Source organism: Macaca fascicularis, chromosome 4 (genome assembly GCF_037993035.2).
Source record: "Macaca fascicularis isolate 582-1 chromosome 4, T2T-MFA8v1.1".
Taxonomy (NCBI): Eukaryota; Metazoa; Chordata; class Mammalia; order Primates; family Cercopithecidae; genus Macaca; species Macaca fascicularis.
In genome coordinates this window covers 22,157,541-22,185,225 of record NC_088378.1, presented here as the reverse complement: position 1 = coordinate 22,185,225, position 27,685 = coordinate 22,157,541, and the positions used below count along the sequence as shown (strand labels likewise).

Sequence of the window (27,685 nt, the reverse complement as noted above, 5' to 3'; positions counted from 1 at the left end):
TCCTTGAGTTTTAGGCCCCCAGACTTCTGTCATGAGGTGTGTTTCATATGCAAAGTTATACCCACATTTTATCCTCTCCACATTTTATCCAATCTCAGAGACCCATCTGAATGGACACTTTCTTGACTTTTCATACAACTATCATCTCTGCCTCCTTTGAAAATCATGGCACTTAAGTGTCTGCTCTCTTGCCGCACTTGGTGTTGCTATCATTAAGCTGTGCCTCTTATCCCCTTTAGAAGTTCATAAGCTCCAGTAGGACAAGGCTGATTCATTTCTCTTTATGTCACCTGCAGTAACTAGTGCATTTCTCAGATGCTAAATAAACGTGTCTTCTTTATGGATTAATATAAGTAAACCCATATTATGTGTTCAATTAATGTTTATAGAAACAAGGGAAAATTGTTTTAGGTACTTGTCAGTTCCACCAATCTGTAGTGAATAAAAGATTGGTGGAACTGACTAAACAGCACTATAAATAGGGCTCACAGAGGAAATGCCTTCTGTTCTGATCACTTATTATTTAATAGATTTATTTGTTATAGGTGGCAAAGCAGTTCTAGAACTGTTAGACTCAACTTGCCTTTTTACTTCCCTGTTTCTTGCTCAGTAAATTACAGTGAAGACTAATTGACATTTCACTGAAATAATTTTTCTTACTACAGAATTAAAATAAACCTTTTCATAGAATGCAGCATTAAATAGGGTGCCAAATGGCTAACTTGAGAAAGATGGCAGGATGGATATAGTGTCAGGTGTAGAACATAGGTTTGAACTAAATACCTGAGGATCAGGGGACCAGCTATTAAGAATAAATTGTCACTGTTCACAGGCAAAACACACTTGAAAAAACTTAAAAAAAAAAAAAAAAACCTCACTGAACTTAAACAATTTGTTGTAATTTTTTCAATGCTCAACAGAAAAAAAAAAATACCCAAACAAACGCCAACTACGGTTCCAAACAGGAAAGTCACTCCTCATTTCCCCCTTAGGTCCTTTAATACATCTTGACTCTGGGCCAATGGGTCCAGTTTTGGTGTGAAGACAACATTCCTCCTTCCCTTTCCGCACCCTACCTCTATGAACATTCTGGGGGCTTCTAAATTTAGATAAAGGACCCTTGGGAGTTCCTGGGCTCCAAAATACTGAAAACCAATGTACACAATTAACTCCTTTAAACATTTATTGAGTATCTAGTATGTGCTGGGGTTTCCTCTAGGTACTAGAGATTCAAAGGTGAACAAGAAATTATCCTTGCTATGAAAGAGCACACAGTTTGGTGGAGTAGATGGGAATACGCAAATATCCTTCTTAGGTAAAAGACTGCAAATAGAGCTAAAAAGCAACACACCTCGAAAGACAAAAGAGAGAGAGACTTGTTCTGATTGTGGGGTTTGTTGATGGGAGGTGGGAGCTACACTGGGTGTAGAGACATTGTGGTTCTTCCTCCTGCATCCATCTGTCTCACCTCTCCCTTAATGGGTGACAGATATGTGACTGGATGGCATTGATCCCACCCTGACTCTATCAGTGGGTACTGTTCACTCAAAATGCCAGGAGTACTTCTATTGAGAAACATTCAGCTAAACCAGTGAGAGAAATCTCATCCTCTATTGATTCAGCTACTCCAGGTCTAAGCCAATTAACTCACAGCATTCCCCTTGGCCATTAGTGTGGCCTAATCAGAATACAGTGTCAGACTTTTATTCAATGGTTGTGGGCAAGCATCTTTTCTGTCTCTCATTGGACATGAAGGAAGAAGGACATGTACCCCCAATTTGTGCTCAAACCCATCTCATGACCATGAGAGGAGCCTGCTTTAATATAAATCTAGCAGAAGGGATAGTAGAGGGGAAACATGGGAAAAACGAAAAACAAAAATGAGCCCCTGATGACATTATTTGGCCAACTATCCTGAAGATCATCCTTTTTCTAGATGTTCCAGTTATGAGAATCAATAAATTCCCTTTATTGTTATTATATTATTATTATTATTACTATTATTTAAGAGATGGGATCTTACTATATTGCCCAGAACAGCCTTGAATTCCTGGCCTCAAGCAATCCTCTGGCCTCAACCTCCCCAGTAACTGGGCAGCTGGGACTACAGAGGTGCACAACTGTATGCTCAGCTTAAATTTCTTTATTTCAAAAGACAGTTTCCACCGGGCTTTCCCTTATTTATAATTTGAAAGCATCCTAAGGTACAGAGGACCTTGAAATAAATAGGACTTCAATGGGTAGGGGATGGAGGCGGAAAGGATATTCCAAGTAATAGAAACACCTTGAGCAGGGCATTAATTTAAAAAATGTAGCAAATTGTGTGTGTGTTTAAGAGAGAGAAACCTAGGTGTTTATGGGACATCTATAGTGGGAAATATTCTTACACCATTTCTAAGATGAGAAAGGGAAAGGGGAGGTGGAAAGAAAGAAGCAATGTTTTTTTCTAGTGACAACTTCAGATTGCACTGAATAATGAATGCTGATATACATAAACTGCCAATAATTTTTATTTCCATAATTTTTTCCAGTGTATTAGTATTTATCATAAAAACATATAATAAGATTTCAAAATTAAATGAGTGGTAAATTCACCAATTTTATGAAACTCATTTCATTTGTACACAGCATACCAAATTACTGGTGCTGTGTACAATAACAATTACATAGTTATGACATATCTAAAAGGTTTTTCCATTTTAAAGCTTTATTGTATGGAGAGGTGAATATGAAGGACATTATAACTATCGCTGTTAAAGAAGACATACAGGCTGGGTGCATGGCTCATGCCTGTAGTCCCAGCACTTTGGGAGGCTGAGGTGGGTGGATCTCTTGAGCTCAGGAGTTCGAGACAAGCCTGGGCAACATGGGGAAATCCCACCTCTAGAAAAACTACAAAAATTAGCCAGGCGTGTTGGTGTGTGCCTGTAGTCCTAGCAACTTGTTGCTGAGGCCAGAGGATCGCTTGAGCCCAGTAAGTTGAGGCAGCAGTGAGGCATGTTTCTGCCACTGCACTCCAGCCTGGGTATAAAAGTGAGACAAAGGAAAAAAAAAGTTGTGCACTGAATTATTCTCCCTCTGGAATGTGCAGCCGTTGTGTGTGTGTGTGTGTGTGTGTTTGTTTGTGTTTTCTTAGAATTCATGAGGTCTTACACAAAATAAAGAAACTGTAATTGGGGAAGTCCTAGGTGATGGCTTAATCATATTTATAATTGGTGTGTTTATGTCTAAATGCTAATTTATGCATGATGCCATACCAGGTAGATTTATAAATTAATTTTAAAAAGTCATAGTCCTTGCTTTCAAGATCCTTAAAAATGTCCTAACAGCATTGACAATGTATAGAGAATAGAGAGTATGAGTATCCCCAAATATATTTTTTAACAAAAAGAAATGTAATATATTGTGCATGGGGGCATTTTGAGTCTCCTTTTCATCTTGGAAAAGATGAAAAAGAAACAAGAAGGCCAACTTTAGGGAGAGCAGGGCTCTAAAAGTTGCAGAAGAGAAAGTTCTAAAAGGGAGAGAAAGGATTTCATACAAGGAAATGTTCTTAAAAGGCAAGTGCCAAGAATGCACTCCTTCTGGAGTCTCATGGGGCATCTTGCTACTGCCTTGTATCTCTTCCAGCATCAGTCTAAAAGTCACAGGATGCTAAGGATTAAAGTGGCCAGACAGGCTCAGGTCTCCCTTACCAGTTATCTATTTTCTTAAATATGCACCTTACTAGGAATCTGATCGCACAAAAGCTCTTGGAACACAACGTGCATATGGAAGTGGTCCTGGAAAAATGCTACCATTAATTACTTTCATTTCAAGCTATCTTTGAAGTTCATATGAAAATCGGATGGTAGGAAAACTAAGTCAGGTTTAGATAGTTTCCCACCCACTGTATTTCATCTAAATTTTTTCAAGTGCTTTGCTGCTTATTTGTTTCTCCATTTTTGTTATTGCTGTTCATAAGCAAATAGACAAGATGGCAAGAAGTATCAAAGCTAAACTAAATCTAGTATGAGAACAATGTTTTGTTTTGTGTTTTATCCTAGAGCTTTGCAATGGTATGGAATTAATAATATTGTCACATAAAAAGAAGTGAAGATGAAACAAAAATAGTTAAGTTTATCATTTACAGTACAATGAGGAATATATATGTCTGTCAAAAATTGTGAAAAGCAAAGGTAAACTTGCAATTGTGTGTGTGTGTGTGTGTGTGTGTGTGTTCATGTGTGTGAGAAAGAGAAGGAGAGGGAAGACGGGAGAGAGGAACACAGTAGCTATCTTCAGGCATAACACATTTTAAGAATTGAATTCTTGTCCCTTTAGGAAAAATCCTGTCCCTTCAGGTTGCAAATTTTACACATTAAAAAAGCTAAAAGAAAAGATTATTAAGCAGTTCGATTATTTAATCAAAGTCTATTAACATTCTAAAAAGTTATGTTGTGATTAAAATTGATTTGTTTTTATATTTATTAATAATTCTCCTAACAGATTAGTTGACAGCATTCAAAGACAAATTTTTTTACATTGTCAATAGTAATTGTAATATATTCGAAACAAAGGGATAAAAGATGTCCAATTACACTTAAATTAAAAAAATTATAAGACACAAAGTTCAAGTTAATTTTTATACAACCAGTTTCCCTCTTGTTGCAAAACTTACGGACTTATAGTATACAGAATCTGTATAGTACAGTCTGTATACTATAGTATAGTATACAGATAGTAACTTATAGTATACAAATTCTGAAGGACTAAACTGAAAGTAAACTACATGTGGATAGAGGAAGTTGAGAAGGAAAGAAGAACCATTGGTACCTGGATACTAGTCAGTGTTGTGTATTGGTAAGCCTTGACCACCAGGTAATTTGCTTCCAGGTCTATGAGTCCCAAAATCATGTACTTCCACCATCTTCGTCGTAAAATTGCCAGGAGGTTTTCTTCTCCTGTGTTACAAAGTTAAGAAGAAATGGGTTAGGTTCCTGAAACAGACTAAATTGTATATTTAGAAGAATTCTAATATGTTGCAACATTATATATTTTTAACCTTATGTTTACCAAATATTTAAACAAATAAATCAAGGTATCAGATCCCCACATGTTTTTACTTAGCAAATTATCTTCATTGTAGATTTGGCTTTTCAAGTTAGTTTCTATGCCAGAGGAAGACTGGGCAGGTTATTAGCTTACCATGCAAAACATCTTTTGTGTGTGAATAAAGGAACGATAAAATATTTACATCATATGAAAATAAAAAGAAAGGTGTACCAGAAAGGCTGCATAAACACACACATTCCAAATCATCCTAAATTTCAGGATTGTGATGAAATAGATAAAAATGAAAAGAACCAAATAGAAAAAGGCTTGTGCTTGGCAGCAGTTCTGTAGTAAGACTCTGAGATGCTATCCTGAGTTCCTGATCAGCTTTGAATGTTGCATGCACTCTGGTGGTTTGTGGATGATGGGAAGAGAGAGGAAGTTGGGCCATCACTCTCGGATGAAAAGGAGTGCCATTTGAAAACACTTTTAATACTGCCAACAACTATAATCTTCACCATCTTGCATTTTAAACTGGTAGCATCAGAACAGCTGAATCTCATAGTTCTTCATTCTTATTTTGACATATATTTCAAGCCTGAGATAAACCTTATTTTTCAAGGCGGGGCAATCAGGATCAGGAACATAATAACTCTCTGTAGCCAACCTGTGGGGTCTTCATAGAGGATGTAGATATACAGAAATTCAGTGAATGGTGACTATAACCATATTTATGACTGTGTAACAAGGTATCCAGAGACAGAGATGTTTAAAACAAGAAATACTGATTATCTCTCAGTTTTTGTGGGTCAAGAACCAGGTTAGAGCTTAAATGAGTGTCTCCAGCTCAAGGTCTCCCAGTAAGTTGCAGCCGGTTGTCAACCAGGAATGCAGTGTGATCTGAAGGAATGACTGGGAAGGGACCTGCTTCCAAGCTCACTCACATGGCTGTTGGTGGGTGTTGGCCCCTTACCCCAAGGACCTTTGCACAGTACTGCCTCAAAACATGGTATTTGGTTTATCCCAGGATGAACAATGAATGAGAGAGAGAGAGAGAGAGAGAGAGAGAGAGAACCAAAGACGGAAGATCAGTTTTTTATAACCTGTTCTCAAAAGTGACACTTCTACTCTACTCTATTCTTTAGTAAAGGGTCAATAAGTCCAGCCCACATTCAAGGGGAGAGAATTCCATAAGGAAGTGAATACCAGGAGGCAGAGATCCTTGCAGGCCATCTTAGAGGCTGCCTAAACAGTGACACACATCTTTAGTACTAGAGATGTACTTCAGCTGGTCCTCAAAGCCTCAGCAGAACACTGGATCCTCAGCTGTATTTGGACCACTCTCAGAACCTTGAGCTACTGATTTCTGCTCTTAGCTGTATTCCAGTGACCATGGTATGACGTGGTCTTTCCAACCCTATGGAGACATGTGAGCTCAAAGCCTTCAGTTACATACAGACTGCCAAAGCATGAGTTGTGGCCAGTTGGCAATAGGAGGGAAGGGTCTCTTGACCTTTGGTGGTCAAATCAGTTTTCCAGCCTACTTTTTCAAGCCACACTTCTCATAGCCTTCAAGCCTTCAAGCATGCACAAAGTCTTTCTGTCTCAGGGAACTGCACTCCCCATCTTGCAAACTCCTATTCATTTTTCAAAATGTAGCCCTTCTCTGGTCTTTTGGCTAACCCCTTTCCTCAACTGGGCAATGCACATCCATCCCTGATTAATCCTTTCATAGGATTATGATTACTGACTCTTCACTAGACTGGGCGCTTTTATCCAAAGGTAGAGTTAATGTCTTACTCATATACTTATCCATAGCATCTAGCATACTGACATATAGCAAGGGTTAGCTAAGTGTTTTGGAGCGAATGAATTAATGAATAGAAAAAAAAAAAAAAAACCCCTGTGAAATACTGTCTGAATATGTCAAGAGCCAGTGCGAGAATATGAGTCACTCTTTTCACGGTTTTGCACATGAGAAGGCTGGTAGATGTGATCCCCAAGGTCAGTTCTTCACTGCCAGATCATTTTGGCAGTCTTTGAACAGCTCTTCTGCCTCTCTGACTTGCCTTACATCTTTGACAATCAACACATCTGTCAGGATTTGTCTTGTCAGTCGGTGATTCTCAACCTGACTCTATATTCACATCATCTGGAGAGCTTTTAGAAAGTCTTGGCCGGGTGCGGTGGCTCATGCCTGTAATAACAGCACTTTGGGAGGCCGAGACAGGCAGATCATGAGGTCAAGAGATCGAGATCAACCTGGACAACATAGTGAAATCCTGTCTCTATTAAAAATACAAAATTTAGCTGGGCGTGGTGGTGCACGCCTGTAGTCCCAGCTACTCGGGAGGTTGAGGCAGGAGAATCACTGGAACCCAGGAGGCGGAGGCTGCAGTGATCCGAGATCACACCACTGCACTCCAGTCTGGCAACAGAGCGAAACTCTGTCTCAAAAACAAAACAAAACAAAACAAAATTCAAAAAAGTCCTAATGCCTGGGACCAGCCCCTAGAGATTCTGATTTAATTGGTCTTGGGTAGGGGCCTGTGCATTGTGCTGAGGATCAAAACTAGGACTTTCAGATGATTAATGTTCAATGGCCATTCTCAGGGTGACTTGAGCTAAGAATCCCAAAGAGATACTACCACAGAGTGCTGAAGACTCTTCATACCAAAGAAATGACCTGAACATTTGGCCCAAAGTACGCTTTCTCTTGTCTCTGGGCCTTTCCATGTGCTGTTTCCTCTGCTTGGAGGACTATTCTTCCTTCAGTCTCCAAATGAAGTCTCAGCATACACACTTCTATCAGGAAGCCTTCCTTGATACTCTTATCACCCTAGACTGGGCTAGGTTTTCCTGCTGTGTGCTCTCTTAACACCCCCTTTTTTTTGAGATGCAATTTTACTCTTGTCACCCAGGCTGGAGTGCAATGGCGCGATCTCGGCTCACTGCAACCTCCACCTCCCCGGTTTAAGCAATTCTCCTGCCTCACGGTCTCCCGAGTAGCTGGGATTACAGGCATGCACCACCACACCCAGTTAATTTTGTATTTTTAGTAGAGATGGGGTTTCTCCATGTTGGTCAGGCTGGTCTCAATCTCCTGACCTTGTGATCCACCCGCCTCGACCTCCCAAATTGCTGGGATTACAGACGTAAGCCACCATGCCCGGCCAACACCCTTTATTTATATCTAGTGCTTATCCTCCTGTCTTATAATTACCTACTTTCTTGACTCTGTTACACATTAGATTATTAACAATTTGGAGACAGCAGAATTGTCTTGGTCATCACTTTATTCCCAGATCCAACAGTGCATGACAGGCAGTCAATACATAATACAACTGCGTACATAAATTTCATGTTAATAATCTCAGCAATGTTAAATGCCATTGCAATTGAGGCACTGAAAATATATCTATTAGAAATATTCATGTTTCAGCCTATGAGAATTGTTTTCTAGTTAGAATGTAGACACCATCTGACAAAATTAATTTGGTGAACATTTTACACATAATACACTGTACCTTGGATATAAAAAGGTCAATGGCATATTTAACCTCCACACTGCAATTCTAAAAATAATAAATAAAGGGTCACAGACCCTTGTCCCAGTTAATTTACACAGTGAACACAGAATTGCCAGACTCAGAGCACACCAGCCACATCCCAATACATAGCGCTGAAAAAATGGGCTATGGTGCTGTTTGTTCCATCAATCAATAACATATTCAAAGTGTTATTCATTACATAGATTCAAAGGAATGATTAGTTGCCTTGCCATTCTGCTGAAGTTTGCAATGCAAAACACCCTAAATAAATGCTTCCATATTGTTTCATCTGAAGTACCTGAAAATAGACAACATGCTTGCTTAGCAGAATTATTCAGGAGGGCAAGAGGAAGGCTTTTTTAGTTTTGGTTTAGCAAAAAATGCAACCGCTGAAAAGCCTGCTTGGGGATTTATCTACATGACTCCCATTAACACTGTTCTACAATAGACCATTAAAACTATTTCTAAAATAATGAAAATACATTCCTTAGAGTCCCTGTGCCAGCACTACCCAAACCTCATGAAACAGGGCCATCTATAAGAAACACCAGTACAGCTGGTAATATGCTAATGTTTTGAAATCCACCCCATCTTTTTTTTAAAATTAACTGGGAGAAGTAATAAAATCCATGGGTGGAAACTTTAGAATTATGGTTTGGCAATTAAATGCATTCTGTTTACTATTTTTATTATCAATATGTCCAAATATAAATAAAAAGATTAGAGAATAACGTACCCTCCTCCCTGATTTAATAAATGTTAACAGCTTGCTGTGTTTTTCTCAGATCTTTATTTTTTGAGAAAGAAAATTTTACAGATGAAATCAAAGACCCCTCTCTGTCCCTGCCAGATTTTATTTCCATTCCTCCTTCCTCAAATCATTGTCCTGATATTGCTTTTTTGTTGTTGTTTTTGTTTGTGGGGGTGTTGTTTGTTTGTTTGCTTGTTTCAGACAGGGTCTCGCTCTGCCTCCCAGACTGGAGTGCAGTAGCATGACCGTGGCTCACTGCAGCCTTGACCTCCTGAGCTCAAGCGATCTTCCTGCTTCAGCCTCCTGAGTAGCAAGCCCAGCTAATTTTTGTATTTCTTTTTAGAGATGGGGTTTTGCCATGTTGCCCAGGCTGGTCTTGAACTCCTGGGATCAAAGAATCCACCCGCCTTGGACTCCCAAAATGTTGGGATTTACAGGCATGAGCCACCGTGCCAGCCTTATCATCTTGATTTTGTTATGTAACTTTTAGGCTGCTGTTTTTGTTCACATTTCTACATGTGCATGTATTCAAAATAGCATATGACTTTCTTTCATGTGTTTTTAAATTTTATGTGAAGGTTTACTGTAAATGCTGTAAATATTCTTCTAGGCTTCTTCATGCTTATCCTTGTTTTAGAAATGCATCCTTGTTTCATGGAAAGCTAATTCATTTATTTTAAATGATGTCTATTATTATGTTTTATGAGTATGCCACAATTTATTCAATCTTCCACTGATAGACTTCTAATTGTTTCTAATTTTTCAAGCAATGCAGTAAAATTCCTTCCTTCCTTCCTTTCCTCCCTTCCTCCCTCCCTCTCTCTCTCTCTCTTTCTTTCTTTCTTTTGTTGTGTAGACGGAGTCTTGCTCTGTCACCAGCCTGGAGTGCAGTGGTGCAATCTCTGCTCACTGCAACCTCTGCCTCCCGGGTTCAAGCGATACTCCCGCCTCAGCCTCCCGAGTAGCTGGGACTACAGGCATGTGCCACTCTGCCCAGCTAATTTCTGTATTTCTAGTAGAGTTGGGGTTTCGCCATGTTGGCCAGGATGGTCTCGATCTCTTGACCTTGTGATTCACCCACCATGGTCTCCCAAAGTGCTGGGATTACAGGCATGAGCCACCGCGCCTGGCTGACATGTATGTCTTTATACACATGTATCTTTATAATTGATATAAAGTTTTGTTTTCACTCTCTCTTTAAAGGACTGTAGAGTATGGCAAATGTGTAAAACATAATGAAAGTTATTCTAATTTGAAGTAAGATAGCATTACAACAACTTCAGTGTTTGAGAATAGACAGGAAAAATCTTGGCCATGTGATTTATGTCTAATTTTGCTAAGCATCTGCAGGATGACCAATCAAATGTGTTTCATAATTTGTTAAACAAACACTTAATAGGATACTTACTATGTGTCAGTGTCCACTTGCTTTACAAATGCTATCTTATCCTCATTATAACCCTGTATATATTGGATACTACTACTAACTCCATTTACAGATGACCAGAGTGAAACCTGTAGGAGTTAAGTAACTTGCACAAGATCACATAAATAAACCAGTATTTGAACTCATGACAATTTGGCACCAGGCTTCATATTCATTCATATTGCAATATTTTCTTTTGCTTGCTGTTTTATAATTATACCATTATCCTCGTGAGTCATGCATTTCTCATTAAGGGATCTTTCCTGACCTACTGGTCCAAACTCACTTGCAGGGCACCCCACTGCCAACTCCAGGGATGCCCATCATACCGGAGTGCCAGTATATGCATGGTGCTCCCCAGGAGTTGCCAGTCCTCAGCTCTGAATCAGCTTAGAGACCAGAATGTGTCCCATCACTATCATTTCAGTATCAGGGATTTGAGTCTCCTTGCCTGATCTAAGTCTATGACAGAATTTTTCCTGTGAAATGTGAAATAAGGCTTTACATCAATTTTTTGGCTTAAAAAGTCTCGTTACAAAAATAATCGTCATATGCTCGACTACTTGCTAAGGCCCCAGACATAGTAACAGTGGTCGCACATGGGGTGGGGTGAGGGTGATGGTGGCTAATAAATGCTGAGCGAATGAAAATTTTTGTCCAAGGGCTGAAACATGGTCCACATTCAAGCCAATGACTGGAAAACAGAAGAGCCTTGATTCATAGTATTCTTGTTCACTCCAGTGGTAGTCTGAGTATATAATAAAAGCACTGCAAGACAGCACCCTAAATGAATTCAGCTGAGGGGACAAGAAGCTGCGTTATTTTGGGAACTGCTTTTTCATCAAGGGATCTCATGGGTGGTGCCATCCTTCGTGGTGTTTTTACTCAAGAACAAAACTCAGCACACATTTCAGAGTCTGCAGCAAGAGTGATGCTCCTGCACAGGGGGCAAGATCCTTACTTGAATAAACACCTTTTTGGTTCACAGTGTGATGCCATAATATCATCTCTTTTACCAGAACTCCAAAGGGGAAAGTTTAAGTATTTTTTGTGTGTTTTGTTTTTGAGACAGGGTCTCATTCTGCCACTGAGGCTGGAGTGCAGTGGCGCAATCTCGGCTCACTGCAGCCTTACCCTCCCAGGATCAAGGAATCCTCCCACCTCAGCCTCCCAAGTAGCTGGGACTACAGATGCACGCCACCATACCTGACTAATTTTTATAGAGTCGGGATTTTGTCATGTTGCCCAGGCCGGTCTCAAACTCCTGGGCTCAAGTGATCTGTCCGCCTCTGCCTCCCAAAGTGCTGGGATTACAGGTATGAGCCACCACACCCAGCCTGTTTTACTTATCAGTGAATTTGAAAATAAGTATGACTTACGGTGGACATGTAATTACTTACTTTAAAAGCTAAAATATAGTATTGGATTTAGAGTTTAAAACTATTATCTTTAGTATGAAAAGTGAACAAAATTAATGTCCTAATTATATAAAAAAGAAAATCTAAATTGTTTATGAGAAGGATTGCAATCAGTTGCACCTCATAATGCAAAGCTGAGTGAAGGATGAAACACAAAAAAGATACATAAATTTTATCTTGTCTTCTTTCATTTATTTTTATTATTAGATCCAGAGAGTGAGATTAGGAAAAGTATAAAAGGCAGCCCTTTGATATTTTGGCTTAGTAATAAACGGATGTGAGTTTAGCCACTGGCTGCCTCTTGCTGTATGGCACCTAGGAATTGAGTTAATGGCTCTGAACCTCAATCTTTCTACTATTAATGATACCACACATATTGCACACCACGTGCAAGACTTCAAAGAGGAAACCGCACAGAAGGGTGGAAAGAAAGCCAAGAGAAGAAACTTTGTGTTCATTCTCATTTTGTTCCCCTCTCACTAAACTCATAAAGCTCCTACTCATTCTTCAGGACCCAGTCTAAATGTTACCTCCCACATGAAACCTTCTCAAATTCTCTGCCACCCCTCCCCAGTTCCTCAGCACTTTCTTTTCATTCTTTGTTGCTTTGTTTTGTTTTTGCCCACCCTAGACTGCCTAGCATAGTGATTGAGACAAATTAATTACTCAATGTAAGACCTTTAAAATCTGCTCAATCACCTTTTTTCAAGAAATGCCTAATATGGATTTGGAAAAATATCTAAAAGCAAATACAATGAATCATCATTGCATAAGGTTCTGGTATTTTTTACTTTAAGCTGAGTACTAGGGGAAAATCCATAAATGCATAGATATCATTGCAGACAGAATAGATACAACACAAACCAACACTTTTGTCCGTATTTCTAGTTTTAACAGACGCATTTCTTCATAAATACCGTCAGCCTCCTAAAATGTAATCCATTTAAACTAAGCACATATTCATACCCCAAACTCCTGTCCAGCTGATATCTGTTTTTGAGCAACTCCCCTTGAGGGCCATTTTGCTTTACCTGTTGCAGTTTTCTACATGTGTAGGTTCTTGTTCCAAAAAATAGTCCCAAGAGTTCCTGCCTTTTGATTTGGACAGTGAGTATGCCAGGTTGGGCCTTTCCCTCAGGGCTGCCATGTTGCCAGGCTCCAGAAAGCAGTCTTCTCAGAGAAATCAAGCCTGGTGTCCTGTGCAGTTAAGCATCAATGGCAGCCACATCTTCCTGCTGGCAGTGCAGCATGATGGAAGGCAGTGGAGCCATTCAGCAGTGGGCTCTCACCCAGGCTATTCCAGGAATGGGGTGCACAATGTCGTGCACCTTAGTCACTATTTATTTATTGATACATATTAGATGTACATATTTTGGGGGTACATATGACAATTTGATACATTCCTGTAATCAAATTAGCGTAACTGGGATAACCATCATTTTAAATATTTGTTTTTTCTTTACACTAGGAACATTTGAATTGTTCTCTTCTAGCTATTTTGAAATGTACAGTTGATTAAGGTTAATTAATTATACTGAGCTATCAAACAACAGGTCTTAAGTATATATTTGTACCCATTAATTAACCTCTCTTCATCCCCTACGACTCCCCTCTACTATTCCCAGCATCTGGTAACCACCAGACTACTCTCTATCTTCATGAGATCTGCTTTTTTAGCTTCCATGTATGAGTGAGAACATGCAATATTTGTCTTTCTATGCTTGGCTTATTTCACTTAACATAATGACGTCCAGTTCCATCCATGTTGCTGCAAATGATAGGATTTCATTCCTTTTTGTGGCTGAATAATATTCCTGTGTGTGTGTGTGTGTGTGTGTGTGTGTGTGTATTACGCTTTCTTTATCCATTCATCAGTTGATGGACACTTAGGTTGATTCCATATTTTGGTTATTGTGAAGAGTGCTGCAATAAACATGGAAATGCAGGTAACTCTTTGATATATTGATTTCCTATCTTTTGGGCATAAACTCAATAGTGGAATTGCTGGATCATATGGTTAGTTCTATTTCTAGCTTTCTGAGGAATGTCCATCTGTTTTCCACAGTATTGCTATACTAATTCACATTCCCACCAACAGTGTACAAGGATTCGCCTTTCTTCATATCCTCACCAGTATGTCATTCCTTGTCTTTTTGACAAAAGTCATTATAACTGGGGTGAGACTGTACTTTTGATTTGCATTTCTCTCATGATTAGTGATGTTGAGTATTTTTTCATATACCTGTTGGCCATTTGTTCCTTCTTTTGAGAAAGGTGTTTTTAGATCTTTTTCCATTTTAAAATCAAATTATTTGACATTTTGCTATTTAGTTGTTTATATATAACACTTTATCTATTTTGATTATTAATCCCTTATAAGATGAATAGTTTTCAAACATTTTCTGCCATTTTTTGGGTTGTCCTTTCACTTTGTTGATTGTTTCCTTTGCTGTGAAGGTTTTTTTTTTTTTTTTTTTTTTTTTTTGAGATGGAGTCTTGCTCTGTCACCCAGGCTGGACTACAGTGGCTTGATCTTGGCTCACTACAAGCTCTGCCCTCCCAGGTTCACGCCATTCTCCTGCCTCAGCCTCCCAAGTAGCTGGGACTACAGGCGCCCGCCACCACGCCCAGCTAATTTTTTTTTTTGTATTTTTAGTGGAGATGGGGTTTCACCGTGTGAGCCAGGATGCTGTGAAGAAGGTTTTTAACTTGATATGACCCCATTTGTTCATGTTTGCTTTTGTTATCTGTGCATTTGAGGTCTTACACGAAAAAATCTTTGCCTAGAGCAATGTCCTGGAACATTTCCCCAGTGTTTTCTTCTAGTGCTTTCATAGTTTCAGGTATTAGACTTAAGTCTTTAATCCATTTTGATTAGATTTTTGTATATGTTGAGAGCTAGGGGTCTAGATTCCCCGTTCTGCATATGGTTAACCAGTTTTCCCAGGATCATTTATTGAAGAGACTTCCCTTTCCCCATTATAACACATTCTTGGCACCTTTGTTAAAAATTAGTTGGCTATAAATACATAGATTTATATCTAAGTTGTTTATTCTGTTCCATTGGTCTATGTGTCTGTTTTTATGCCAGTACCATGCTGATTTAATTGCCATAGCTTTGTAGTATATTTTGGAGTCAGGTAGTGTAATGTCTCTAGCTTTGTTCTTTTTGCTCAGGATTGCTTTGGCTACTGGGGTCCTTTATTTCTGTGAAGAATGTCATTGGTATTTTGATAGCGATTACATTGAGCCTATAATTTGCTTTGGGTGATATTGTCATTTTAACAGAGTTAATTCTTCCAACCCATGCTCATGGAATATCCTTTCATTTTTTTGTTGTTGTCCTCTTCAATTTCTTTCATCAGTGTTTTATATTTTTCCTTGTATAGCTCTTTCAGGATGCTCACTTTTACCACTTTTTCTTCAATAATACTGGAAGTCTGGACCAGAGCAATTAGGCAAGATAAAGAGAAAAAGGGTATCTAAATTGGAAAGGAAAAAGTCACATTAGCCTTGTACACAGATGATATGATCTTATATTTAGAAAAACCTAAAGACTCCACCAAAAAACTTTAGAAGTGATAAGCAAATTCAGTAAAGTTGCAAGATACAGAATCTACATACAAACATCAGTAGCATTTATATACACCAACAGAGAGCAATCTGAAGAAGAAATCAAGAAAGCAATCCCATTTACAACAGCTACTAATAATATAAAATAATACCTAGAAATCAATTTAGTCACTTTAAGCCTTGATTTTCCTCATCTATACACTAGTGCTACTAGGTGGACCTGCTTCCTTGAGTGTTTGTAAGAAATAAATGAGTGTGCCTATAGTCCCAGATACTCAGGAGGCTCAGGTGGGAGGATGCCTTCAGCTTGGGAGGTGGAGACTGCAGTGAGCTGAGATCATGTCACTGTACTCCAGCTTGGACAGCAGAGCTAGACCCTGTCTCAAAAACAAAACAAAACAAAACAGTAATACAAACAGTCAACTAGTTTCCTTTCCAGGTGATTTAAAACAATGTATGTGATTATTTGCTATCTTCAATGAGTGCCAACGTGTTGCACTTCACACCTAAATTTTCATCATCATGAAGATGTCATTTACAATGAAAAATACTGCTCACTAGCTCAAAATGGTCAGTGACAGGTTGGCTATACGTGGGGTGGATGCTTTGATTTGAAATTATTCAAAGCAATCATAATTAAACTATGTACTCATATAAATCTCCCTATTTTCCTAGGGTGAGCCTGCTGAGAGGAAAATGTATTTGTCTTTTTTAATGACAAGACTATTTTGCTATTCTTAATCCCACTTTGTGAAAAGTGACCCTATTTGCCTTTTGGAAGTTTCCTGTGATTGGCTCTGATGTCTCTCGACATTAGCAGATGAATCTGTCAGTTTTGTGAATTTTGTTTTGAACAAACAGCCATGTAGCAGCTAATGACACACAATGTAAGGGGAAGAGGCCAAGACAGACTTGCCTCCGGACTACTGCCACTTGCTGAGTAGATTTAAGAGACAACATGACAGAAGGTGCCAGCCTGCACTCTTGAGGGCTGACCTTGAGCTCTGACATGAGAGCATCTGTCATGGTGGACACATAGGTTAGACCCAATATGGGAAATTAGCAAGATGGAGTGTCAACGGGCCAGAAGCCTGGTAAAGCAGAAAGCTGGCTGGCCTCCTCTCCCCGTCTGCCCTCCCGTCTCCCATCCCAAATGCCAAGCACAGACCCACCAAGGCTACTTCTATGACCTGACATTTATTTTCCATTGAACACTGTTTGTCAGGCATTGAGCCAGAGGCACCATACATTCATTCTTTCATGTAATTACCACCCTATACTCTAGGTTAAGAGCATGGAGCCAGAGAGACCTGTTAAAGCACTGATTCTGCCACTTAACTGGCTGTGTCACCTTGGGAAAGTCTACTATTTGTAAAATGAGGCAAACACCACATACTTGAAAATAACTGCTATAAGGATTAATTGAAAAAAAAAAGTGTATGTAAAGTGTCTGGCTTGCAGTAAATGCTTGGTAAATGTTAGCTTTGTTATTAACAGCCCTGTGAGAAAAGTAGTTTTCAGATCATGAAATTGGATGTGGAAGAGGTTAAGTTGTTTTTCCGAGGTCTCTTCTGGCTTTTTATTATAAAGTATTCACCATAAAAATCATGTTTTTGTTTGCATGGCACATTTAATAAAACAAATCAGAAACATTTTTATTTATATTATTTTTCTGAAATCAAGTTCAGTAGAAAAGCAGCATTTTATGAACAATGCAATAATAGTATACTATACTTCTAGAATACATATATACGTGTGTGTATATGTGTGTGTGTGTATGTGTGTGTGTGTGTGTGTATATATATGTCTGCATTTCTAACTGAAAATATTAAAGCATGTATTTGTGGGGTTACAAAGTTTCCATTATAACAACCTAGGGACAACGAGCACCATAGAACCCAGATTATCATCATTAAATACCTTTCCACTAAAAGAAACAATAATAGTCTTTGGAGAAATGGCTGATTGCAGATCTGGGTCAGGAAATGTAATATACAAGTTAAGCCTGAAATATCTTGTTACACAAAATAGCAATGAGGCACTCAAAGACTACTAGGGTGGTATCAAAAGGACTGAGAGGCCAACCTGGAGAGTCTTTCACATGAAGGTAACAACAGAAATGGATTAAGATGCATGAAATATGTTTAAATCCATGAATTAGTGATGAATTTTAAAATAACAGCAACAACAACAGTCACCACTAGGGAAATATTTTTTAAAAATCCAAACCCTAATTGGTCACCATTGGAAGATGTTAGTAAACCAACTTATTATTTTGAAAATTGGTGAATAAAGGAAAACAATTAAGTTTTTTTCTGGGATTCTTATATGAACTATACCACTAGGTGGTAGATGAGGGGAAATTTGTCTTTATGGTAGTATTTTTATACCCCCTAATACATTAATGAAAATAAGCCTAGAAGGTCAAGTTACTAGCATTGCAAAGAAGGAGACAACCAAGCATTATGTTTTATGTGGTTCCAAAAAGAAAGAAAAAAAAACACCTAAATTTGATCAAGTCTTTGTACTCAACTACCAATTTGGGAAATGTAAAGGTCAGAGGAACATGTTGAAATACACTAGAAAGATTCAGTCAGCAAAATCCAGATTGTGGGATATGCTATAAGCTGGCTACTCAAAGTTTGGTCTGTCGAACGGCAGCAAAAGCATTGCCTGAGATAGACTGAGAGATTTTTAAAATGCAGAATCTCAGGTCCACCCCAGACTTTCTGACTCAAAACCTGTACTTGAACAAATCCCCAGGGGATATGTGTGCATTAAAGCACCAATCATATAGGCCAAATGATTATTTCTTCAAAAAAATGAATAAAAATAAAAGAGAAATGTACAGGTCAAAAGAACTTAAGGAAAACATCAACCACCTGTAATGTGCAGACTGTATTTGCATCCTGACCCAAATAAACTGTTAAAAAATTATATATATATATGTATGCAAAAATTAGACATTTGAACATTGACAGGATATTTGAAATTCTTGTTAATTTCACATGTGATCATGGTATTGTTGTCATGTCATTTTTAAGTTCTTTTAAAAATACACATTTGAAATAGTTACAGATTAAAACGATAAAACATCTGAGACTGGATTCAAAACAATACAGGAAGGAAGAAATGGTGAGGGTAGGGATAAAATAAGCTTGGCCATGAGTTGAAATTTGTTGAAGCTGATGTAGTGCTACATAGATCTTCATTATACTGTTTTGTCTATTTTTTTATAAGATTGAAATTTTTCATAATAAGAAAGCTACAAAAAGAAGGATTCTATTGTAAAGGGAGGGTTTAGCTATGAAGTGACATTGGCTGGAACATAAGAATATCAAAGGTGTCTTTGTGTCTGTGGCCTCCTTCCTCCCTACAGTGTCCTTGAGTTATACGTAGTATTATTCTCTTTAGCAGCCAGAGAATGCAGAAGTTTGAATTCTATTACTTCCATGTCCTTATTTCAGTCTTGGAGGTCAGGAGGAATACTTGGCAACTCTTCCAGCAGAAGTTTTGACAAACTCATAATAGCTAAGAACCTCTCTTGTTCATTTCCCGGCATTCTGTTTTTGTGGAGGTGCCTTGCCCTTGTGCTACTGGCCAAGTTGTTCCCTGCCCTTGTTGTTGCATTTACAGACAAAGCCTGTCTATGCTTGGACCACAAAAGTCCTTATAGAGGACCTTTTGTTGGGGTAGGGTAGTACAGTATCTGCACCCAGTATCGAAGCTTCAGAAGCTAGTCACCCTCTCAAGGCATGGTAGTACTGTCTTCAGTTAGGTAGATACTAATAAGGTAGACCCAGCTGGACACAGTAATATCTAACACAATTGTAAGAGAGGACATGATTTGAATTATGGTTCCCGCCAAGAACCAGGAGAGGAAAAGATGCCAAATAATAAGCTAACATCCCAAGCGAAGCCTTCTGTGTCATGCGGCAAATGTGTTGGGAAGCACAGATATCACAGGCCATGGTACAGTGAGGTTCCAGAGAACGACTCTATCCTTAACCACATACAGAGGCCTCAAAGAAGGCATTCAACAATGCCAAGCTACTTTGGAATAAAGATAACAAAGTAACACAAAACAAGCCAGTGCTTCAGTTGTCAACAAGACTATATAAATGTTTATTTACTTCCTGACTACATCAGATTTCTGCCATTCTCTCCCACCTCTGTCTACTCTGATTTTTAAACTTGATTGTGTTACACAGATAATCACTCTGGGAGCTTTGAAAGCTGTTGCTTTCTGGGCTCCACCCCAGACATTTTCACTCAGTAGGTGTGGGCTGGGGCTCAGGAATCTGTATTTTAAAAGCCTCTCAGAGACTGCAATGCTGCTTGTTTCGGGTTACATTTTGCCAACTGATTTAAAGTAATAAATAAGTTGGGCCTATTCCTCTCTGAGGCATTTTGCTCCAGGGCTTGCTACCTTCTTGTCTGGTGACTGGAACCAACTGTCAGTGTAACTATTCTTTTGGTATAAGAATATATTTGATATCTGTTCTAAGTTGCTCAGAGACCAGGGGAATGGAAGGGGCTATTTTATCCACAAATACAATATTAGAAGACTTCTCCCGATTCCTGCCTTCTCAGGGAAATTTCCTCAATTTGACCCACATTGACTTTTCCTCTGAATTCTCACCGTCCTTCTGCATTGTTCTCTTGATTTGGGAACCTAATTGTATCCTTTCTGATATATTTTCTTTTTAAAAAATTATTTCTTTATTTTTATTATTATACTTTAAGTTCTAGGGTACATGTGCACAATGTACAGGTTTGTTACATATGTATGTACACATGTGCCATGTCAGTGTGCTGCACCCATTAACTCGTCATTTACCTTAGGTATATCTCCTAATGCTATCCCTCCCCCGTCTCCCCACCCCACAACAGGCCCCAGTGTGTGATGTTCTCCATCCTGTGTCCAAGCATTCTCATTGTTCAATTGCGACCTATGAGTGAGAACATGTGGTGTTTGGTTTTCTGTCCTTGAGATAGTTTGCTCAGAATGATGGTTTCCAGCTTCATCCACGTCCCTACAAAGGGCATGAACTCATCCTTTTTTATGGCTGCATAGTATTCCATGGTGTATATGTGACAGTGTATCAATGATGGACATCTGGGTTGGTTCCAAGTCTTCGCTATTGTGAATAGTGCCACAATAAACATACGTGTGCATGTGTCTTTATAGCAGCATGATTTATAATCCTTTGGGGATATCCTCAGTAATGGGATGGCTGAGTCAAATGGTATTTCTAGTTCTAGATCCTTGAGGAATTGCCACACTCTTCCACAATGACTGAACTAGTTTACAGTCCCACTAACAGTGTAAAAGTGTTCCTATTTCTCCACACCCTCTCCAGCACCTGTTTCTTGACTTTTTAATGATCGCCATTCTAACTGGTATGAGATGGTATCTCACTGCGATTTTGATTTGCATTTCTCTGATGGCCCCTTTCTGATATATTTTCTAATGTTTCATGTGCGTATTTCTTTTGTCCTGGATAGTAGTAAACTTAAGAAAACAAAGCCTCTGCTCTGTGATCTTTTTCTGTTGCACTCTTATGAACATACATTATTGTCTGCTTAACAAATATTTACCGAAATCCTATTACAAATAAATCCTGAAACATAAATAATATAGATCTATTCCACAGAACCTAAGGTCACTATTTCTATCACCTTCTACTACATTTACATATTCTATTGGGGACATTTTAACCTTCCAAAGATTTTATCCACTTATTTATCACCAATGGTGGCACTAGTGATTCAGCCCCTGTGCTCTGCCAATGACAAAACCTAAAGGTCCATGTTAAAATTCATAGAAACAGACTTCCTCCAAAAGGTTCATTTTAAAATATTATAAGTTTTTAAAACCCACAACAAACAAATAAAAACCCTGATGATCCACACTAATTGTCTTTCTTGAAAAATGGTTCTATTCTTGGATATGTACCCATGGATAGAAATTAAACCCCTGAGAATTGAAAGATCACTGTCTCTGAATAGTATCTAACTCTGACTCATGGCAGGTGGCTTGTAAAATAATAATACTCAAGTAATAGTTTACCAATACATTTCCAGGACTCGAGGTTAGTTTGGACAACCACTGATGTGAGAGGTAAACCTTTGGGAACCAAAATTGATCATAATATATCCCAGAATCACTGGCTACACAGCTTTTAATATGACGTCCCATTTGTCTGTAGATTCCTTAGGACCTAAAGAAACAGTAGGAGCTTAAAGGTGAATAAAAGAAAACTCTTTGCATTACCAATTAGGAGTCAAGATAGGCGGTAAGAAAGAGGCATAGGCTAAAATTAGGATTCCTAATGTAAATCTGGAAGATAATTCAAGCTATTCTTCAAAGTAAACCCATCAGCCCTTTTTACTTCCTCTGCTTCTTACATATTGGATCTAATTCAAAGACCAAACTTGGAGTACCTATCCCTGCCCTCCCTCCACCAGTCTATTTTTAGATCTGATTTCAACTGCTTTGCAAAGGGTATGGCTGGAAGTCTGAAGGGTGCCTGAAGGTTGCGGATAGTCCTCTAGCTGAGAAATGAAGCTTCTCACATTACTAATTCCTTAGTAAGAAACTTGACCGTGAACAGGTATAACGTCAAATGACATTACGAGTGCTTCTTCCTATTTGTCTGGGCACACCATACCTAGACACCATTGATACTTTCTCCCTTCTCCTTACTTAACTATTTTCCTGAGAGGCCTCTCATTTCTTCCTTGATAACAGAAACTTAGACTCATCCATGGTATGTTATGACTGAACTAAAATCTCAAGACTTGCATTCTACTTTGGAATGAAGATCAGGCCCTCCGTCCAGTCTGTGGAACTGCCGTCTGTACCATGCCATCTGTCCTACAAGCTATAACCAGGGCAGGAAAAATTAGGCTTCTCTCTTGATATCTTCATGATGCCCTAAGCATGTGGCTGGCATTAGCAGGTAACTGGATAAATAAATAATGTTTCAAGAAAGCAATAGAAGGTGAAATTTCCAGGAGAGAAAATTGCTGATCTGATCTTGCAATATCCTACCAGAGTTTAAATTAAGGCATGTTGCAATGACACTTTTATATTTTTGAACCCGAGGTCAGAAAGGAAAAAACAGGACGGCATAGTTTCTGCAAGGAGAAATTCAAACATTGAGTTAGGTGAGGCAATTATACAATTTTTTAAATGATTATTGTTTTTTCCATGTGTGGTAAAATATACATAGCATAACATTTACCGTCTAACTATTTTTAAGTGCACAGTTCAGGGACATTAAGTAAATTTGCACTGTTGTGCAACCATCACACTATGCATCTTCAGAGCTTTTCATGACCCCATTCTCAAACTCTGTACCCATTAAACAATAACTCCCCATTCCTCCTTCCCTAGCCATTAGGAGTCATTGTTCTACTTCCTGTCTCTATGAATTTGATGATTCTAGGTACCTCATACAAGTGCAATCATATATTATTTGTCCTTTCATGTCTGACATTTCATGTACTATGTTTTTAAGGTTCATTCATGTTGCAACATGTATCAGAATTTCATTTCTTTTTAAGGCTGTGTAATATTCCACAGTATGGATATACCACATTTTGTTGATATATTCATTTACTGATGGACACTTGAGTTGTTTCCACCTTAGCCATCGCAAATAACGTTGCTATGAACATTGGGACAAGTATCTGTTCAAGTCTCTGGTTTTAGTTCTTTTGAATATGTATGTATATAGAAGTGGAATTGAGATGATGATCCTTTATAAATAAATCATGGGAAGTCAAATGATAAATGAAGCTGTAGGGAACTTTTTTTTTCTGTTGTTTCGGTTCTTCTTTGTAGTCATCCACATTGGCTCTTCTGAATCACCGGAGCCTCAGGCCATTGCATGACAACTCGGTTTGAATCACGTTAGAATCTAACTCAACTTAAGGCCACTCTATGTGAAAAGGGGTGAGTATGAAAGTGGGACATATGCCTTATTATGTTCACACTTTGTGGGAAAGCTGGGTACGTACTGTTTTTAATTGAACTGAAATTCTGTAATATATCCATGTGATACTTCCCACGTAAAATGTGATACTTTTGCAATCTTGTAAACCTCAAAAATCATGACCATAATAAAGTGCTGCTCTGTGTTTAGCATTTTGAAGTCTTCAAATAAAGACGATAAGGAAATAATTCCTGTGCAATGAGTATATTATTGACAGTTAATAAATATAGTCAATTCTTGTAATATAGGTTTTCTTTTAAATAAGTTGCTATAAGGCCTCTGACACAATTTCAACCATTTCCTGACTGCTTTTGCTCCTCCATCTTAAAATAATTAAAAAGTCCTCTGTTCACATTCTCCAATGGTTTTTCTTTTTTTTTTCAGTGGGGGTAGGGGGAAGAAGGGAACTTATTTTCTTTGCCTCCCATACAACATTTTAGAAGTAGAAATTATAAAATAAGAATTCTAAAGACTATAGCGATTGATCTTGGCTGGGTGCTGTGGCTCATGCCTATAATCCCAGCACTTTTGAAGCCAGGAGTTTGAGATCAGCCTGAGCAAAACAGTGAGATTCTGTCTCTACAAAAATTAAAAAAAATTTAGCCAGGCATTGTGGTACATGTCTGTGGTCCCAGTTACTAGGGAGGCTGAGGCGGTGGGATCACTTGACCCCAGGAAAACAAGGTTGCAGTGAACTGTAATTGTGCCACTGCACTCCAACCTGGGTGACAGAGACCCTACCTCAAAAAAAAAAAAAAAGACTAGAGTGATCTAGAATAAAAATGTGCATACCAAATATTCAAAATCTTTAAATCCTTAAAATGAAAAATATTATGCTCTTATGAAAATCTATGATACAAAATACACTTTAACAGCTGCCATCACCTGAATGAATTTCACTTTTAAGAGGTAACTAAATAACCTTTGATAGAAGAGTGATGGACTGAGTCCTTGTTTTTCCTTCTGAATGCACCATATTCACAGTGCTAAGATAATCTAGCTTCGCCTCTGCCAGTGGTAGTTCTCTAAGAACTGTCTGTTCATTAGACATTGGTATCTGAAGTCCTGCAGCTCCTTCCACTAACAGAGTCATCAACTACAAGCTGCAAAGTTAGAAAAATCCCTATTAGCATAAACAGGCCATTCTACATTAATAAAAGTATTAACTGCATCATACAAGAACTGGGTATGTTAGGCAAATAAAATCCAGATGCTTCACCTCTCTGTCCATCATATCGTCATTTCTGCCATTTCCCATTTTGGGAGAAGCTTGTTAGCCTGGCTGCTATTGTGACAGGAATTCATACTAAAACACTCATGAGCTCCTCTACCTCCGTGGCCCACCATTGTCTCAGTATCTCCGTTGCCTAGCAACAAGACTGTCTTATCTATGCGGGCAAATAACCTTTAATATATATATTAGTTAAAAGCACTTCTTGATCTTTCTTTTATTTTTGAAAAGTTTCAAAAATACTCTTTTCTCACATACATTTTAAATTGCCTCATATTTCTGAGAAATAAGACCTCAAGGAGAAATTCAGCGTGCAGTTTTCAAATCTCTTCTGTTTCATCTACCTTAATACCTTGCAGTCTGGCCAAATATAGAAATCCCCATGGAACAGAACTTGTCTGAATGTCAAGGAACACTGTAGTTGACAGGTTTTTTTCCCCCAGGTTCTCAGTGACTCCTAACTCAAAGTCCACTTTGCCTGAGCCAAGGGTATCAGTGACCAGACCCAGGAGAGAAGATAGGATTCTCCTTTGCCTCCTGATACCAGGGAGAAGAGTGTAACCAAGGTCCCTAGAGAAATGTCTTGGGACACGGATTGCTCACAAAAAAATACCTAGGCAGTGTCTGTCAATTATCAGTTGATTGCTTTTAAAAGAGGTTAGGGAAAAGGGAGCAAAAACAAAAGAGAAAAAGTCATACATTCATAAACAGAACTAAGGATGTCATTGATTCACAACCCTTAAGCACTCATGGCCTACCATGTTTTGTCTCATTGAGAGACAGTGTTCGGCTTACTATTCTTCACCTTCCTTCCCCACTGGAGACAAAGGTGTAATGGAGAGACATCCCAGGGAATGCTTTCCCATTGGGTTTTCAGAAGGTATTTGGTCAAATTTACCCACCTGGACCCAAAGCTGACAATGGAGCTACAATGAAGGTCCTCATCTACAAGTTTCTGTGTGTGCTTGACTTACTAACTATAAACACTGAAAATACTCTCAGGTGAAATGTCTCTGTCTTATACTGGTATACCTTACTTTATATAATGGATATGTTGCCCAAAAAGGTTGGCGTAATGTGACTTTTTAAAATATACCATCACATTTCATATGTTCAGAAAGAGGCCTACAATGAATCATTTTTTTGAGAAGGGAATAATTCTCTTTTAAAGTGTCAATCACGCTCTAATTTAAACTTTTGTAGGTGGTAATTTTCTTGTTATGTTTTCATAGAGTGAAGCCCACCTACATGTAATTTCATGATAACTGTAACAATTTCATATCATAAGACTATTGAAAATATCATCACAATGAGGCATACCTGAACCTACACATACTTTTCCCAATAAGAACTTTTAATTTTTAAAGTTTTAAGATATTTGAAGATAGGACCATGTGTTTTTTAATACATTTTTGTTGCTTACTATGGTACCAAACAGTATCATATACATAGCAGACAAGTAATACATACTTGCTGAAGAGTGAATGAATAAATCAAGCATCTTGTGTCATAGTGGTGAACTTGAGAAAACATTTAGTTTTGAAACAATAAAAAATACAGAAAAGTAATTGGCTACACCAATGTAGCCATGACAGAAAACTGGTAATTTTAATAATTTTTTGAAGTATCTTCAAAATTATTTTAAAGAACAAAGTAAAATTAAAAAGTAAAACACTCCATGTCAAGTTGAAGTGTTCACTTTCCTTCATATCCAATACTATTTCCTCCTATCCTAAGAAGCAATGCTAGAAAATTTATGAATTGCCTTGCAAACCATTTTTGTTTTTATACACATGTATATGCATATGTATGCATATCTATATATAATGTGTTTTTGTAATTTTTATCAAATTTATAATACTGGTATTATACTCTAGTTGATCTATATATAATTTTGCAACTTGAATTTTTTTCACTCAACACTGTGTTTGTGAGTTATCCATGTTATAAACAAATAAGTCTGCCTTGTGTTTTAATCTGCAGAGCAGTCTGCTATATTTTATTTACCCATTCTTCCCATTGTGGCACTCACAGTTTATTTCCAATTTTTGCTATTATAAACAATGCTACAATAAACATGTCTCTGGGCCTGTGTAAAACTTACCAGTACCCAAATATACAGGTCCATAGAATATGCACATTTTCCACAATCTAGTTTGAATCAAATAAATCCCCAAAGTGTATGAATTTATACTCCACCAGCACTGTGTAAGAGTTCCCGTCTCCCCATCCTTGCTAACACAAACTGGACACAGCCTGCATGCTTATCTCACAACAAATAAGAAGGATAATCTCTCATCAGTTTAATGTTTTGTGATAAAGTCTAGAAAAAACAGTCCTTAAATGACTGCTAGTACAGGGCTAATAATTATAATATGCCATAACTTGTTGATTTTAGCTCTTTGATATTAATATAGTGGGTTATAATTAAAAGCTTAGTGAGAGGAAGAGGTGTAGAGCTGAGAAGTATAATCTGAACAGAACTGGAATACATACTTATGCATTGTTAAATTTTTTTTTTTTTATTATTATACTTTAAGTTCTAGGGTACATGTGCATAACGTGCAGGTTTGTTACATATGTATACTTGTGCCATGTTGGTGTGCTGCACCCATCAACTCGTCATTTACATCAGGTATAACTCCCAATGCAATCCCTCCTCCCTCCCCCCTCCCCATGATAGGCCCTGGTGTATGAT

General features: G+C 38.2%; 1 protein-coding gene across 3 annotated transcripts in view; it reads right to left on the bottom strand.

Annotated features, from left to right (window-relative positions):
- Positions 1-27,685, bottom strand: part of SLC35F1 (solute carrier family 35 member F1) — a 398,950-nt gene that overhangs the window by 71,866 nt on the left and 299,399 nt on the right. For all 3 annotated transcript variants that reach the window (XM_074036935.1, XM_005551675.5, XM_065543251.2), the window contains one exon: positions 4,816-4,943. In XM_074036935.1, the coding sequence (XP_073893036.1) occupies positions 4,816-4,943 (128 nt within the window). The remainder of the gene's footprint in view (positions 1-4,815; positions 4,944-27,685) is intronic.